The sequence below is a fragment of the Mesoplodon mirus genome (genome assembly GCF_964341445.2).
Source record: "Mesoplodon mirus genome assembly, chromosome: 5".
Taxonomy (NCBI): domain Eukaryota; kingdom Metazoa; phylum Chordata; class Mammalia; order Artiodactyla; family Ziphiidae; genus Mesoplodon; species Mesoplodon mirus.
In genome coordinates, this window is record NC_138980.1 from 76,511,728 (window position 1) to 76,523,355 (window position 11,628).

Consider the following 11,628-nt stretch of genomic DNA (forward strand, 5'->3'; position numbering starts at 1 on the left):
ATTGCAATATTTTTGTCCAATTCTCTTCCTACAAGATCTGCAAGCCTGTTTATCATTTTTAAAAGATAACATTCCATCATGATGCTTCATTTATTCAAACTCAAAAATTGTAAACATGTTTCTGTAACAGCGCTGTTAACTCTGCAAGAACTTTTATTAGGAGGAAAAGTCAAACAAAATCCTAAAAGCTATGGAAAGTTTAGCAAAGAAAATTCAAAATTTTAAGAAAATTCTGTTGTAGATGGTTCTTATAAAAGAAATATGGAAACAAAATTACTGATGGGTTTCATAGTTTATTCTATGACCAGATGTGAAATCTCACCTTTATATGAATGCCAACCCAGAGTGGAATAGATTAATTTTTCCATATAATGTGAACAGTAGCATAGTTGGACATCAAGTAACCTAAAACCCGACCTGGAAAGCCCTAGTTTGGCTGTGCCCCAATCTACCTACTCAGTGTACAGGAAATGTAGAACACACCCTAATGTTAAAATACTTAGATATAATTTAATTGTATACTTATCTTCACTAAATTTATTAACAGATACTATTTAATATATTCCTTGGTAAAGAAAATTTCCATTATTCCTTTAAATAAGACTCAGGGTTAGGGTTAGGCTTAGGGTTAGGGTCAGGGTTAGGATTAAATCAATGCCACCTCTAAAATAAATGTTGTTTAAATAGCTCCTTTAAAGATTGAAATTCCAAAATAAAGTAACTTCTATGTAATTGCTTAGCAAACTATCAAGTCAACATTCTGAAACAGTATTCCTTTAGAAGATAACATTTTCTAATGCTAGGAAAAAATGTAGAAATTATTTTTTTTCATACAGATTCTGAAGTTAGTGATAGGCAATTGTCAGTCTAAAATTAAAATGTATTGTCAGAAGTTAATGTAAATATGGTGATCATAAAGTTATATCCTACAAGACTTGGAGTTCCCTTTGTTTGTCTCTTCTTTTATGTCAATTAATGAAAAGATCTAAGATTCCACTTATTCTAACAGAGAGGGTGCAGATCTACTATTAACTCCCCTTTAACCAGAACAAATGCCTATATTATAAATAAAATATTAAATCAATTCTTGAGCATGTAGGTCACCTGAGCATATTTTACTGTCTTGGATCAGGAATGGGCAGGCTGCTATGTGAGGACTGTACCTTCACAGCAGAATCAATGAAAACTTGAATGGAGGGACATAAAAGGTTTGTTAAAACTTTCCATGTGATGTTAAGGCAATAAAGCATCAGATAAAATATAATAATTTTCCATATTTATTTAAAATATGATTTTTTTACTCATCCATACAGAGACAATGTCTGAAAAATAATACTTTCATGTAAGCAAATATCAACTGACTCTGTTTTCCATATAAAGTATTTTTTTGCCTTCCAATTAGTTTTATATTAAATGGAGAGACAAATCTTTTTCATTGAGTTTATTAAATTACCTATTTTTAAAATATAATGTGCTTATCTACATTTTTATTATAAAGGTATACGTAAGTTGCTTTTATAAAAGAAAAATAGTTTCTATCAATAAAAGGAATAAGGTATGTAATAATTTTAAATTTGCATAGCACATATTCCAAGTAACTAGTTACTATTAATACTTACTTTCTGTAATAAATATAAGAAATACTTCCCCATAGTGTAAATATCATGATGCATAAAAAAGAAAGCTAAATTAAGGAAAGTGGGATTACATTTCTAAAAGAAAAATGAATGGGACTGTGTAATCTTGAGGTATAATGACTTCACAGGGAACAAATTTTCATAAAATGTTTCTTCGATACTGAGAAAGCATTTAACTCCAACCACTTGACAACCAAACTGTAGTGAAAACTGCAATACATTATTTAAGTGTTAAGTAACTTTTACTAAGATTAACTTTCAGGAAAACTGTTTTAAACGTAATTGCTTTTCATTTCAAAACCAATTTCTGAAGGGAAAAAACCTCAGATTATTTCATAAAACGAGTTACTACAATAAAACAACAGTTCATAACTCAGATTATTTAAATAATGGGTGCGGTTGATAAAATGGAATAAGGGCAGACACAAAACAATTTTAGAGAACCAGTCATAACATTAAGCAGTTACTTAACATCTTCAGAACTTCTGTTTTTCCACATAATCATGCCTTTTAAAGTTTTGTGAATAAGTCTATTATAAGTGATATAACATTATGAGTTAATTTTTCCTATGCTTTAAAAATGTATGTTAAATTTCCACATAAGAATCTTCCAAGAAACTACAGAGTTTAACTATTTGAAAACAAAGAGATGCGATTATATACCTAACCAAAATAACAACAAACAAAGGATGAAGTGCTAAAAGCTACAGCCCAAGAGAACAGAATTAATCCTCTTGTTAGAGACAGGAAATGGATACACATGTATATAAACACCAATAAAGCAAATAAAGTGGAAGTAGCGTCTTCCGGAGATGTGACTATATACATAAGCTGCTGCTTAAAGTTACGGGTCACACTAATAAGAAAGCCTCGGACAGGCCTCAGCTCTGATAAGGAAGGCATCTCCCACAATCGCCCTTGTGTCCATCACTGGCTGTTGCTATCATTTTCAAGCAAATACAAAGATACAGAGAGAATAAATAGAATCACTACCCCAGACTGTAAATTGTCACCTACCTGTAATATGAGAACATTTTCATCACAGCTGAAGTCTTACCTCATAAGACCAGACGCACTGAGTCCCACCAAAACGTCGAACACATCTTCCTACTTCCACGTCCTCGTGAGTCGTGTACATTTCTCTGAGGCATTCACCAATATGTGGCACCATCCTCCTGAGAACCTCGCGACTGAAGATCATTCCAGGTCCTCCCATGCAGAAGTTCTCCCCAGGCTCCAGCCCCAACTTTCCGAGTTCTTCAATATTCCCCAGGCCAGTCTGGCCCAGGTAGAGGGGCTTGCTGCTATTCAGTGATCTAAGAAATTCTTCCAACTTATCACCTACAAAGAGAAAGGCAACAATCACTCCTTTTCCTAATTTCATAATCATTTATAACACACCAAGCAAAGGAAAGAATTTCCAATATTGTGCATAAACTCCCCACAAGTCTTATACAATTGAAAAGAAGAAAAACTTCTTTGAATATTCCATGATTTAAAAAATACTAATTTTTAAATTATAATAAAATTTTCATCACATATACCTATCTATCCACCTATAAGATATTGCATTCACCAGGAATGCCCTCTTTTTTATATGTTTGTATCAAATTACCCAATTCTGTATTTTCATATCTAATTATCACTATTTCCTCTGCCAACCATCTCTAAGGATTTCACTCCTCTCAACCCAAACCCAAGAAATCTCTAGTTATTAACTCTACACTCAGTTCTTGTTAAATTATAATAAAATTTAATCAACCTTCAGTCAATGAAAAACCTTAAGTCTGATGACAGTCATCAGATTTTTTTAAAGGTGAAATAATGACAAGGAGAATAAAGACAGGTTTCTTAGCATGTATGAAGTAGTGATAAAATTCTCAGAAATATAATATTAATATTCAGCCCCAACTGGCAGACCACTGATACCCTGATAATTGATTTAGTGTTTTGTCCGAAACTAAAGTCATATACAACCCAAAAAGTGTGTGTATACATATATGTATGTGTGTGTATATACATACATACATAGAGAGAGAGAGAGAGAATATCAAACTTGCCTTGAAATATAACACTTTGGAACTTTGGAAAGTACCCTTTTAGGACAAAAATTAACATTTGTTAAAATTTATATAATTGGTTTATAGTTTGTAAGTTCATCAGAAAAAACAATTTTAAAATAAAGTTCTGTGGCTAAAACAGTTCCAAAGCATTTCGTACTCTACCAAGTGATATAATGGAATAAGTAGTCACCTTCTTTACATTCCCAGTCAGCATTTCTACTATCATTTTTGATGAGCACAGCATCTGTAGTCATTATCTTGATCCTATGCCATGCCCCTTGGATTTCAGTGAGTTTCAGCTGACTATTATTGGGTTCTTAATACAAAATGCCCTTCATTCTTAATAGAAATGGAAAGAATATGGCATTTCAATGTTCTGAAGGACAATCTTTCAAAGCACTAAAAGATATGACAGAAGTGGATGCTGTTAACGCATTTTGGAAATTGCCTGCAAAGCGTGGCAAACTTCTGCCAGGAAACCTTTGTGACTTTAAAGAGACACAGAAGACACGGGACTACAAGATAGTGGATCTATCAATTATAGATATCTACACAACTTATACCTACCTATAAGATACTGCAATCACCAGGAATGCAATCTTTTTTAAATGTTTGTATCAACTTATCCAATTCATTATTTTCATATCTAATTATCAGTATTTGCTCTGCCAACCATCTCTAAGTATTTCACTCCTCTCAACCCAAACCCAAGAAATCTCTAGTTATTAACTCTATACAATCAGTCCTTACCAAAATGTGACAGTTTTTTTGGGGGGGTCTTATTTATTTGTTTGTTTTTCCTTGAGTATGTAAAAGATACTACCTGAATCAGGAGAAAGCAATGAGGCTACAATTAGAGTGGTGTAAACTAAGTAAGGGCTGCCCCCCTTTGACCAAGAAGCTAGGAAATGTGGAAAGAAACACAGGGAGGGGCTTCCATCGTGGCTCAGTGGTTAGGAAACCGCCCGCCAATGCAGGAGACACGGGTTCGAGCCTCCGCCCTGGAGGATCCCACATGCAGTGTAGCAACTAGGCCCCTGCACCACAGCTGCTGAGCCGGAGTGCTACAACTACTGAAGCCCACGTGCCTAGAGCCCGGGCTCCGCAACAAGAGAAGCCACCGTAATGAGCTCGCAATGAAGAGTAGCCCCCGCTCGCCGCAACTAGAGAAAGCCCGCACAGCAAAGAAGACCCAAGGCAGCCAAAACACACACACACACACACACACACACACACACACACACACACACACAGGGAGCCCTCCTTCAATACAACCTAGCTACTTCCCTTGTGTTCCTCTCCGCAAAAGGCAAGACTGTAAAGATTTCCTCCCGCTCTAAAGAACATTCCTCTGCTCAGTTTAGCAATCTCTGGCCAGAGCCACTCACACGCAGGGTGAAGGACCGCGCCTCTTTTAAAACGGACAAAGTTTTCTCGTGCTGGGGCTGCGCATGGTTTTGGGAAGGACTTCCCAGCCCCTGCTTAACGCCGCAACCACCAAGATGGACTGGAAAGGATCCAGCCTAGTCTGTGCTAGTACAGCTTGGAGCTCCTAGGGTCTGGATAATTCGCGGGCGCTGTCCCCTTTCCCCCCACCACCAATTCCTGTCAATACAGCCATCCCCTCAGGGTTTTACTGAGCTGTTGCCGGGGCGTAAGGAACTGCTTGAGGCTGCACTGCGGTGGCTGGAAGGAGCTGTGCGCGGGAGCGGCTGGGATACTCAAGGACTCCCACTGAGCGGCGGGTGGTGCAGAAGGAAAGGAAACGCACAGAGAAGGGTGTGGGACAGCGAAGATGATTCCTCAATCTCACCAGTTCCAAAACTAAGCTTGATCCAGTAAAAACAAAAGGATAGGGGGATAATCAAGATCACCGATCTCCAAACTGGCTCCCGCCTGCATCCTCCACCTCCCTTTCTCCACCGAGGACACGCCCCTCTGGACCGATTAGGGAAACTACCACCACCTGGGGCTTTCAGAGCAGTGTAAAGTGGGAACAGCCTCAGGCTTAACCCCGAGGTCCCTTTCCTCGCCTTCCTACACGGTAAAGAGTAGTAGCAAGAGATGGGCGGAAACCAGAGCAACAAGAGTGAGGAAGGCGAAAAAAGCTGGGCAGGTGTGAGGAGGGTCCAGACCGCTGGAGAGGAGGAGGAGCGGACTAGGAATGGTGGGCAGAGGCGAGCGGGTGTGGGGGGGCGACCGGCTGGGAGCTGCAGGAGCCCGGAGCACGTGCTGGCAGAAAAGCAGAGAGGGGCTGGCCAGGGATAGGGGCTGGGCAGGGATTGGGGCTGGCTTTCCTGGCAGAGAAAGGAGTCGGGGAGGCGAGGAGACGGGACAGCAGGGGCTGGGAGGTCACCTTTAATGTAGACATCGTCGTCGGCGCGCATGAACCACTCATACTTGTCCAGGTAGTGGTCGTGCATGTACTTGATCATCATGAAGGACTTTTTCTGGGGAGGGTAGGAGTCGTCCACCCCAGGCAGCGCGATGACAGGCAGGGGTGGCGGGGGGTGGCCAAGCCCAGCGTTGGGGGGCTGCTGGCTGGAAAAAAACTCCACACGGCCGGGGATAAAGCGCGCCCAGGTCCGTTGCACTGCCAGCGCGCGGCTGCCCAGGTACTTCTGCGCGGTCATCACCCCCACGTACAGGAAATCCCGGGGTCGGGAGCTCCGGGCGGCGGCGCCCCCATCCCCACTGCCGTTGTGGCTACTCCCCGGCCGACTGCCTCTCCGCTTCCCAGCTGCGCCTCCATCCTCCTCCTCAGGTTCCCCTTCTGCCACAGGGGCTCCGGGGAGCCCCGTCGTGCCTTCGGGCTCGCGTCCTCGCCGCCGCTGCTGCAGTGGAGGTGGCTGCTGCCAGGGGCTGCTGCGAAAACTGGTTACCCCCGGCGCTGCTTCAGGCAGCTGCGGCCCCTGGAGCTCCTGGCGCGCTGGGGGCGGCGACTGCTCGGGCCACTGCTGGGCATAAGGCTGAGGGAGCGGCTGCTGCGCGCCGGCGCCGGCGCCAGCGGCCGAGCGGCCGTAGTAGGAACAGAGGCTGGAACCGCGTCTCTTCCTCTCGCTCAGCTCGGCCACTCTGGGGGCGATAAGCCAGGACGCGGCAGTGAAGCCCAGCACCAGCCCCAAGGCCACGCTCATCCACGAGCGGCGGGAGCGCACGGCCATCGCGGCTGCCCCGGGCGCTGACGCTGGCTGAGCGGCTGCGGCGCTGCGCAAGGGTCTGCCGCTTCACACCCGCCCCTCCTCCGCCTCAACGCCCCCAGCCCCGGCCGCCGCCCGCAGCCCAGGCTCTGACGCCGCCTCCGCGTCGGAGCGCTCCGGGCGCCTAGCCGGCGGCGCGTTGCAGCTGCCGGCCGAGCTCCCCGCTCCGAGCGAGGGTCGGGAGTGAAACTTCTCCCGGCGGTGGCGGCGGCGGCGGCAGCGAGAGGAGCTGCAGGAGGAGGAGGTGGAGCGGCGGCGGCAAAGCGTCCGCTCCTAGGCTGCCACCCTGTCACTTGCGTGCCTGGTCCCTCCCTCCTCCCTCCTTCCCGAGCCCCCGCCCTCGCTCTCCCCGCCGCCGAGCTCCGGACTGGCCCGGAGGAGGAGCCACGAGCACCACCGCTGCCAGCCGGGGGAAGCGCGGGCCGCGGTATTTCCCGGTCACCCGCCCTTGGACGCCCCCCGCCCGCGCCTAGGTCCAGAGCCGGCCTCCTCTCCGGAAGGAAACGATCCCTGTCGGGCCGCCTCCGGCTTCCAGCGCCGACGCCCCCTCGTTCCTCCTCCCCCGGTCCTAGTTCTCCGTCCCATTTCCCGTCCCGTCCCGCCCCTCCGCCAGCCTCGCAACACCCGCGTCCGGGGTCTCCGCCGCCCTCCTCCCAGCGCGTCGGCTCCACTGACCTCATCAGCGGAGCTCGGGTCCCAGAACCCCCGACGAGCGCTCGCAAGTCCCTTTCCGTTCGCCTCCCCCAGCCCACAGCCGGTTACGTCCCGGCGTGACCCTTCCCCATTCTGCCCCGCCCAGGTCCGCCCAGGCTCCTGTCTTCGCGTTTTCGGTCCTTTTCGCGTTTGTCTCGCGGCTGCCACTTTGGGTCTACTCTCCCTACTCCTTATCCCGCTCACTGTTCAGGAAACCATCTGTCCCACCCTAGCACCCCTCCATCCAACCTTACCAACTCCCCAGTCCCTACCTGCATCCTTCACCACTTTCACCACTACTTCCCAGTTGTACACAGAAGCACCATTGTCACTCGGTGTCTCTCCTAAGAAAATCTCCGGAGGTATTGGAAATACCTACCCTGAAAGGCTAGGGGAAGTCACGGTGAGTGGGGGGCTTCATCCCCAAAGAAAATAAAAATTCCGTGTTCCCCACCTGTTGAGCTGGGGCATGTGGGGCTGCCTGGTGGTCCCCTCCTCAGCTCTCCGTTGGTTTCATGTCTAGAAGTGAGAACCATGAACTGTTTGCAGCCTTGGTAGAGACTAGCTCAGTAGGATTGGCAAATGATGGAGAAATGTGAACAAATAATAGAGCCAATAACCAGAAGGTTCAAGCTAAGAAAATTCTTATCCCCCCTGGAACTTAACCAGAAAATAAAATAGAGAATATAATTTTTATTCTTGTCTATAAAGCACTTTCTTTTCTAAGGCAATGACAGGAAATGTTTTACCTCGACAATTAGGGAAGAAAAATCTCCAGCAACAGAATCTCAAAAAAGGTTAACTTGTATTGGCCAAAATCATTGAAAGTTATGTTGTGAAGAAATTACCTGAAGATACGTGAAGTTTTGAAGAAGGGAACATTTAAAAGCTTTCTCTCCAGAAGCTGTGAATCTAACTACAGTCTGAGGTGCATTTGGCATCCCAAGCCCTTTCCTCTTCCTCAGATTTCAGTCTTCTGTTTTGTACATCAAACGCAAAGGGATGGTATTGAATGGCATGAGACATGGGCTCCATCCAGCGAGGTGCTGGCAGCGTCCTTGGAACAGTAGGCCTGCCTGGAGCCCTTGGAGGGGTGGTTCTTTCCACACCAGTAACTGGCTGTGCATGAGCACGTCTGACGAAATGTTTCATCTGCTGGACAATGAAGCTCCTTTTCCATGGCTAGGTCTTGCCCAGAAACACTTGGGAATACAGATTACTGAACTCTTTCTCAAAGTTTAATTTTAGTTAGAATACAAAACTAATCAAACAAATAGGCCCCTTCTGATTTAAAAATAAATCTTCCCAAGGACATTTTAAACCTTCTAGAATAGTGCTGTTTAATAGAACTTTCCGTATAATGGAAATTTTCTTTATCTGTGCCATCCAATACAGCAGGCACAAGCCACGAATGATTACTGAGCAGTTGAAATTTGGCTAAAATGGTTGAGAAAAGGAATTTTCAATTTTATTTAATATTAATTAATTTTGATTTAAATAGCCCCATGTGGCTAGGGGGTTACCATGTTGGACAGCACATTTCCAGAGGAAATTCATAACATAGCCCATTACCTGTGGTCCATTGTGAAGAACAAATAGTCCACTGACACACCAACATACTCTCCCCTGGAATATCCAGCCAGTCATCGTTCCACTGGGTGCAGTTCATGTAGCTGATCTACAAAATCATTAATTCTTAGCAGGTACGAATAACCTACTCATCAATTACAATATTTTGGGATAAAGTTAACTTCATTCATTTATTCAATATATATGTGTGAGAAATTAAGCCCTAGACAAGGAAGGTGGAAGGCTCTAGACATGGAAATGTCAACAACATATTCATTGCCACCTATCTGAAGTTTAAAGTGCAGTGAAGAAGACAGACATTAAATACCACACTACAAAATGAATTACCGTGGTGACAAATGATATGAAGGGAAAATGGAGGGTACTCAGAGAGTATTTACAAGAGCACCTAATTTAGTCTGGGAGCCAGAGAAGGAACTTGAAGACATGGAAATAAAATGAAAAGTATTGAAATGATGTTCCATACTGGCTAAGTGACTTTAGGAAAGTTATTTAAATTATCTGAGCTTTAGATTTCTCATCTGCAGGTACATTTCTATGAAGATTTATTAAGATATTATATGTAAGTGCTTAGCACAGTGTCTAGTTCATTGTAGGCACTCAGAAAATGTTAGCTCTTCTCATTTTCCAATGCTTCCTTCATGATAAAATCTCTTTGATGTCACCTTTATTTTAAATGATGTTCCATCTTTTCATTTATTTAACAAATATTTATTTAGTATCTACCTTAAGCTAGTCACTATTCTAGAGAAACAGTAAACAAAACAAAGCCCTTGATTTCATGGGGGTTATATTCTACTAAGTAGAGATTATACACACACACACGCCCCTACATATAATATGCCAGGTATAAGTATTTTGAAAAAAGAGAGATGGTGGATGTGTACTTGTGTTGGATGAGGCCATTTTAAATTTGTTGGTCAGAGAAGTTCTCTCTGATAAGTTTAGCAGAGAACAGAAGAAAGTGAGGAAACGAACCATAAGGATATCCAAGAGAGGATCTTCCAGGAAGAGGGAATAGTCAACACATCGGCTTGACATAGCCAAGGTAAATTGAGGAACAGCAAAGAAACCAATATGGGTTGAAAATGGAAGGGAGCAGGTGACTTCCTGGTTATTTAAGCCAGTGTTACTGAGTAGAATAATAAAGTGAGCCATAAATGCAAGACATGTAATTTAAATTTTTCTTGTAGCCACATTTTTTAAAGTGAAATTAATTTTAATAATACATTTCATTCAACTTAATATATTCAACAGATTACCATGCTAAGAGGTAATCAATATAAAATTATTACTGTGAAAATTATTTTTATCACTACTAACTTTTCCAAATCCATTGTGTATTTTATACTTATAGCACATCTCAATTCAAACTAGCTACACTTCAAATGTTCAATAGACACATGTAACTAGTGTCTACCATATTGGGCAGTGTATATTCTGAGCCTGGAAGACATTTGGAAAGAATTTTTAAAATTCTGAGTGACAATTAAGGTGTTAAGTGGTGATATGGTTTTTATTTATGTTTTACAAGTACGACTCTAGCTCCCGTGGGGGAAAATATTAGAGGAGGAACAAAGGTAGAATCAGGGAAAGCATTTAAGACATTATTGAGGGCTTCCCTGGTGGCGCAGTGGTTGGGAGTCCGCCTGCCGATGCAGGGGATGTGGGTTTGTGCCCCAGTCTGGGAAGATCCCACCTGCTGCGGAACAGCTGGGCCCGTGAGCCATGGCCGCTGAGCCTGCGCATCCGGAGCCTGTGCTCCGCAACGGGAGAAGCCACAACAGTGAGAGGCCCGCGTACTACACACACACACACAAAAAGACATTATTGAAATCACCCTATCACTTTGAAACAAAAGAAAAAGACTTGTCTTTCCACAGTGTTTGCACCTCTTCCTCACTTGTAATAAGTAGAAGCAGTGGGTAAGTTTGTTATATGAGTTTAATTTCATGTTTATTAAGGTTCCTCTAGATGTTTATTTGTTATTTCCCAAAGTCAGTGAAGTAATTTTCTTGTACTCACTTTAATTTTGAAGATACATAATTTTGAGGGTAGATAATTTTCTGAGAAATCTCTACCAAGGACTAAGTTTTTTATTAAAACAAAGAATAAAATAATATGTTCTAGGAAGAATTTAAGAAAAAAATTTTATTTGGATAAGAGGGGTGTTAAGGGACAAATTTGTATGGAAACACACTATCATTGAAGAAAAATAAACATAATAAATGCATACTAAACTATAGCCAGATCTATGCATTATATTGGAAGAAAGAATACAGAAATATAGGTAATTTCCAATATTGCTGGCTAAAAATGTCTGACAGGATTGCTATTCTGATATAAACAAGAATGTTTCAATATATATACTTGTGAAACACCTGATGAAATCTCTGTGAAGCACCTCAATAGTAGATTTTGAGAAAAAATAACAAAACTTCAAAA

General features: G+C 43.2%; 1 protein-coding gene across 1 annotated transcript in view; it reads right to left on the reverse strand.

Annotated features, from left to right (window-relative positions):
• CHSY3 (chondroitin sulfate synthase 3) overlaps positions 1-7,219 on the reverse strand; it is a 291,067-nt gene extending 283,848 nt beyond the window's left edge. Inside the window, exons 1-2 of the mRNA XM_082621175.1 lie at positions 6,057-7,219; positions 2,695-2,978 (exon numbers count right to left, since the gene is read on the reverse strand). Of these exons, the coding sequence (XP_082477301.1) occupies positions 2,695-2,978; positions 6,057-6,864 (1,092 nt within the window). The 5' untranslated portion in view covers positions 6,865-7,219. The remainder of the gene's footprint in view (positions 1-2,694; positions 2,979-6,056) is intronic.
• Between the last annotated feature and the right edge of the window lie 4,409 nt (positions 7,220-11,628).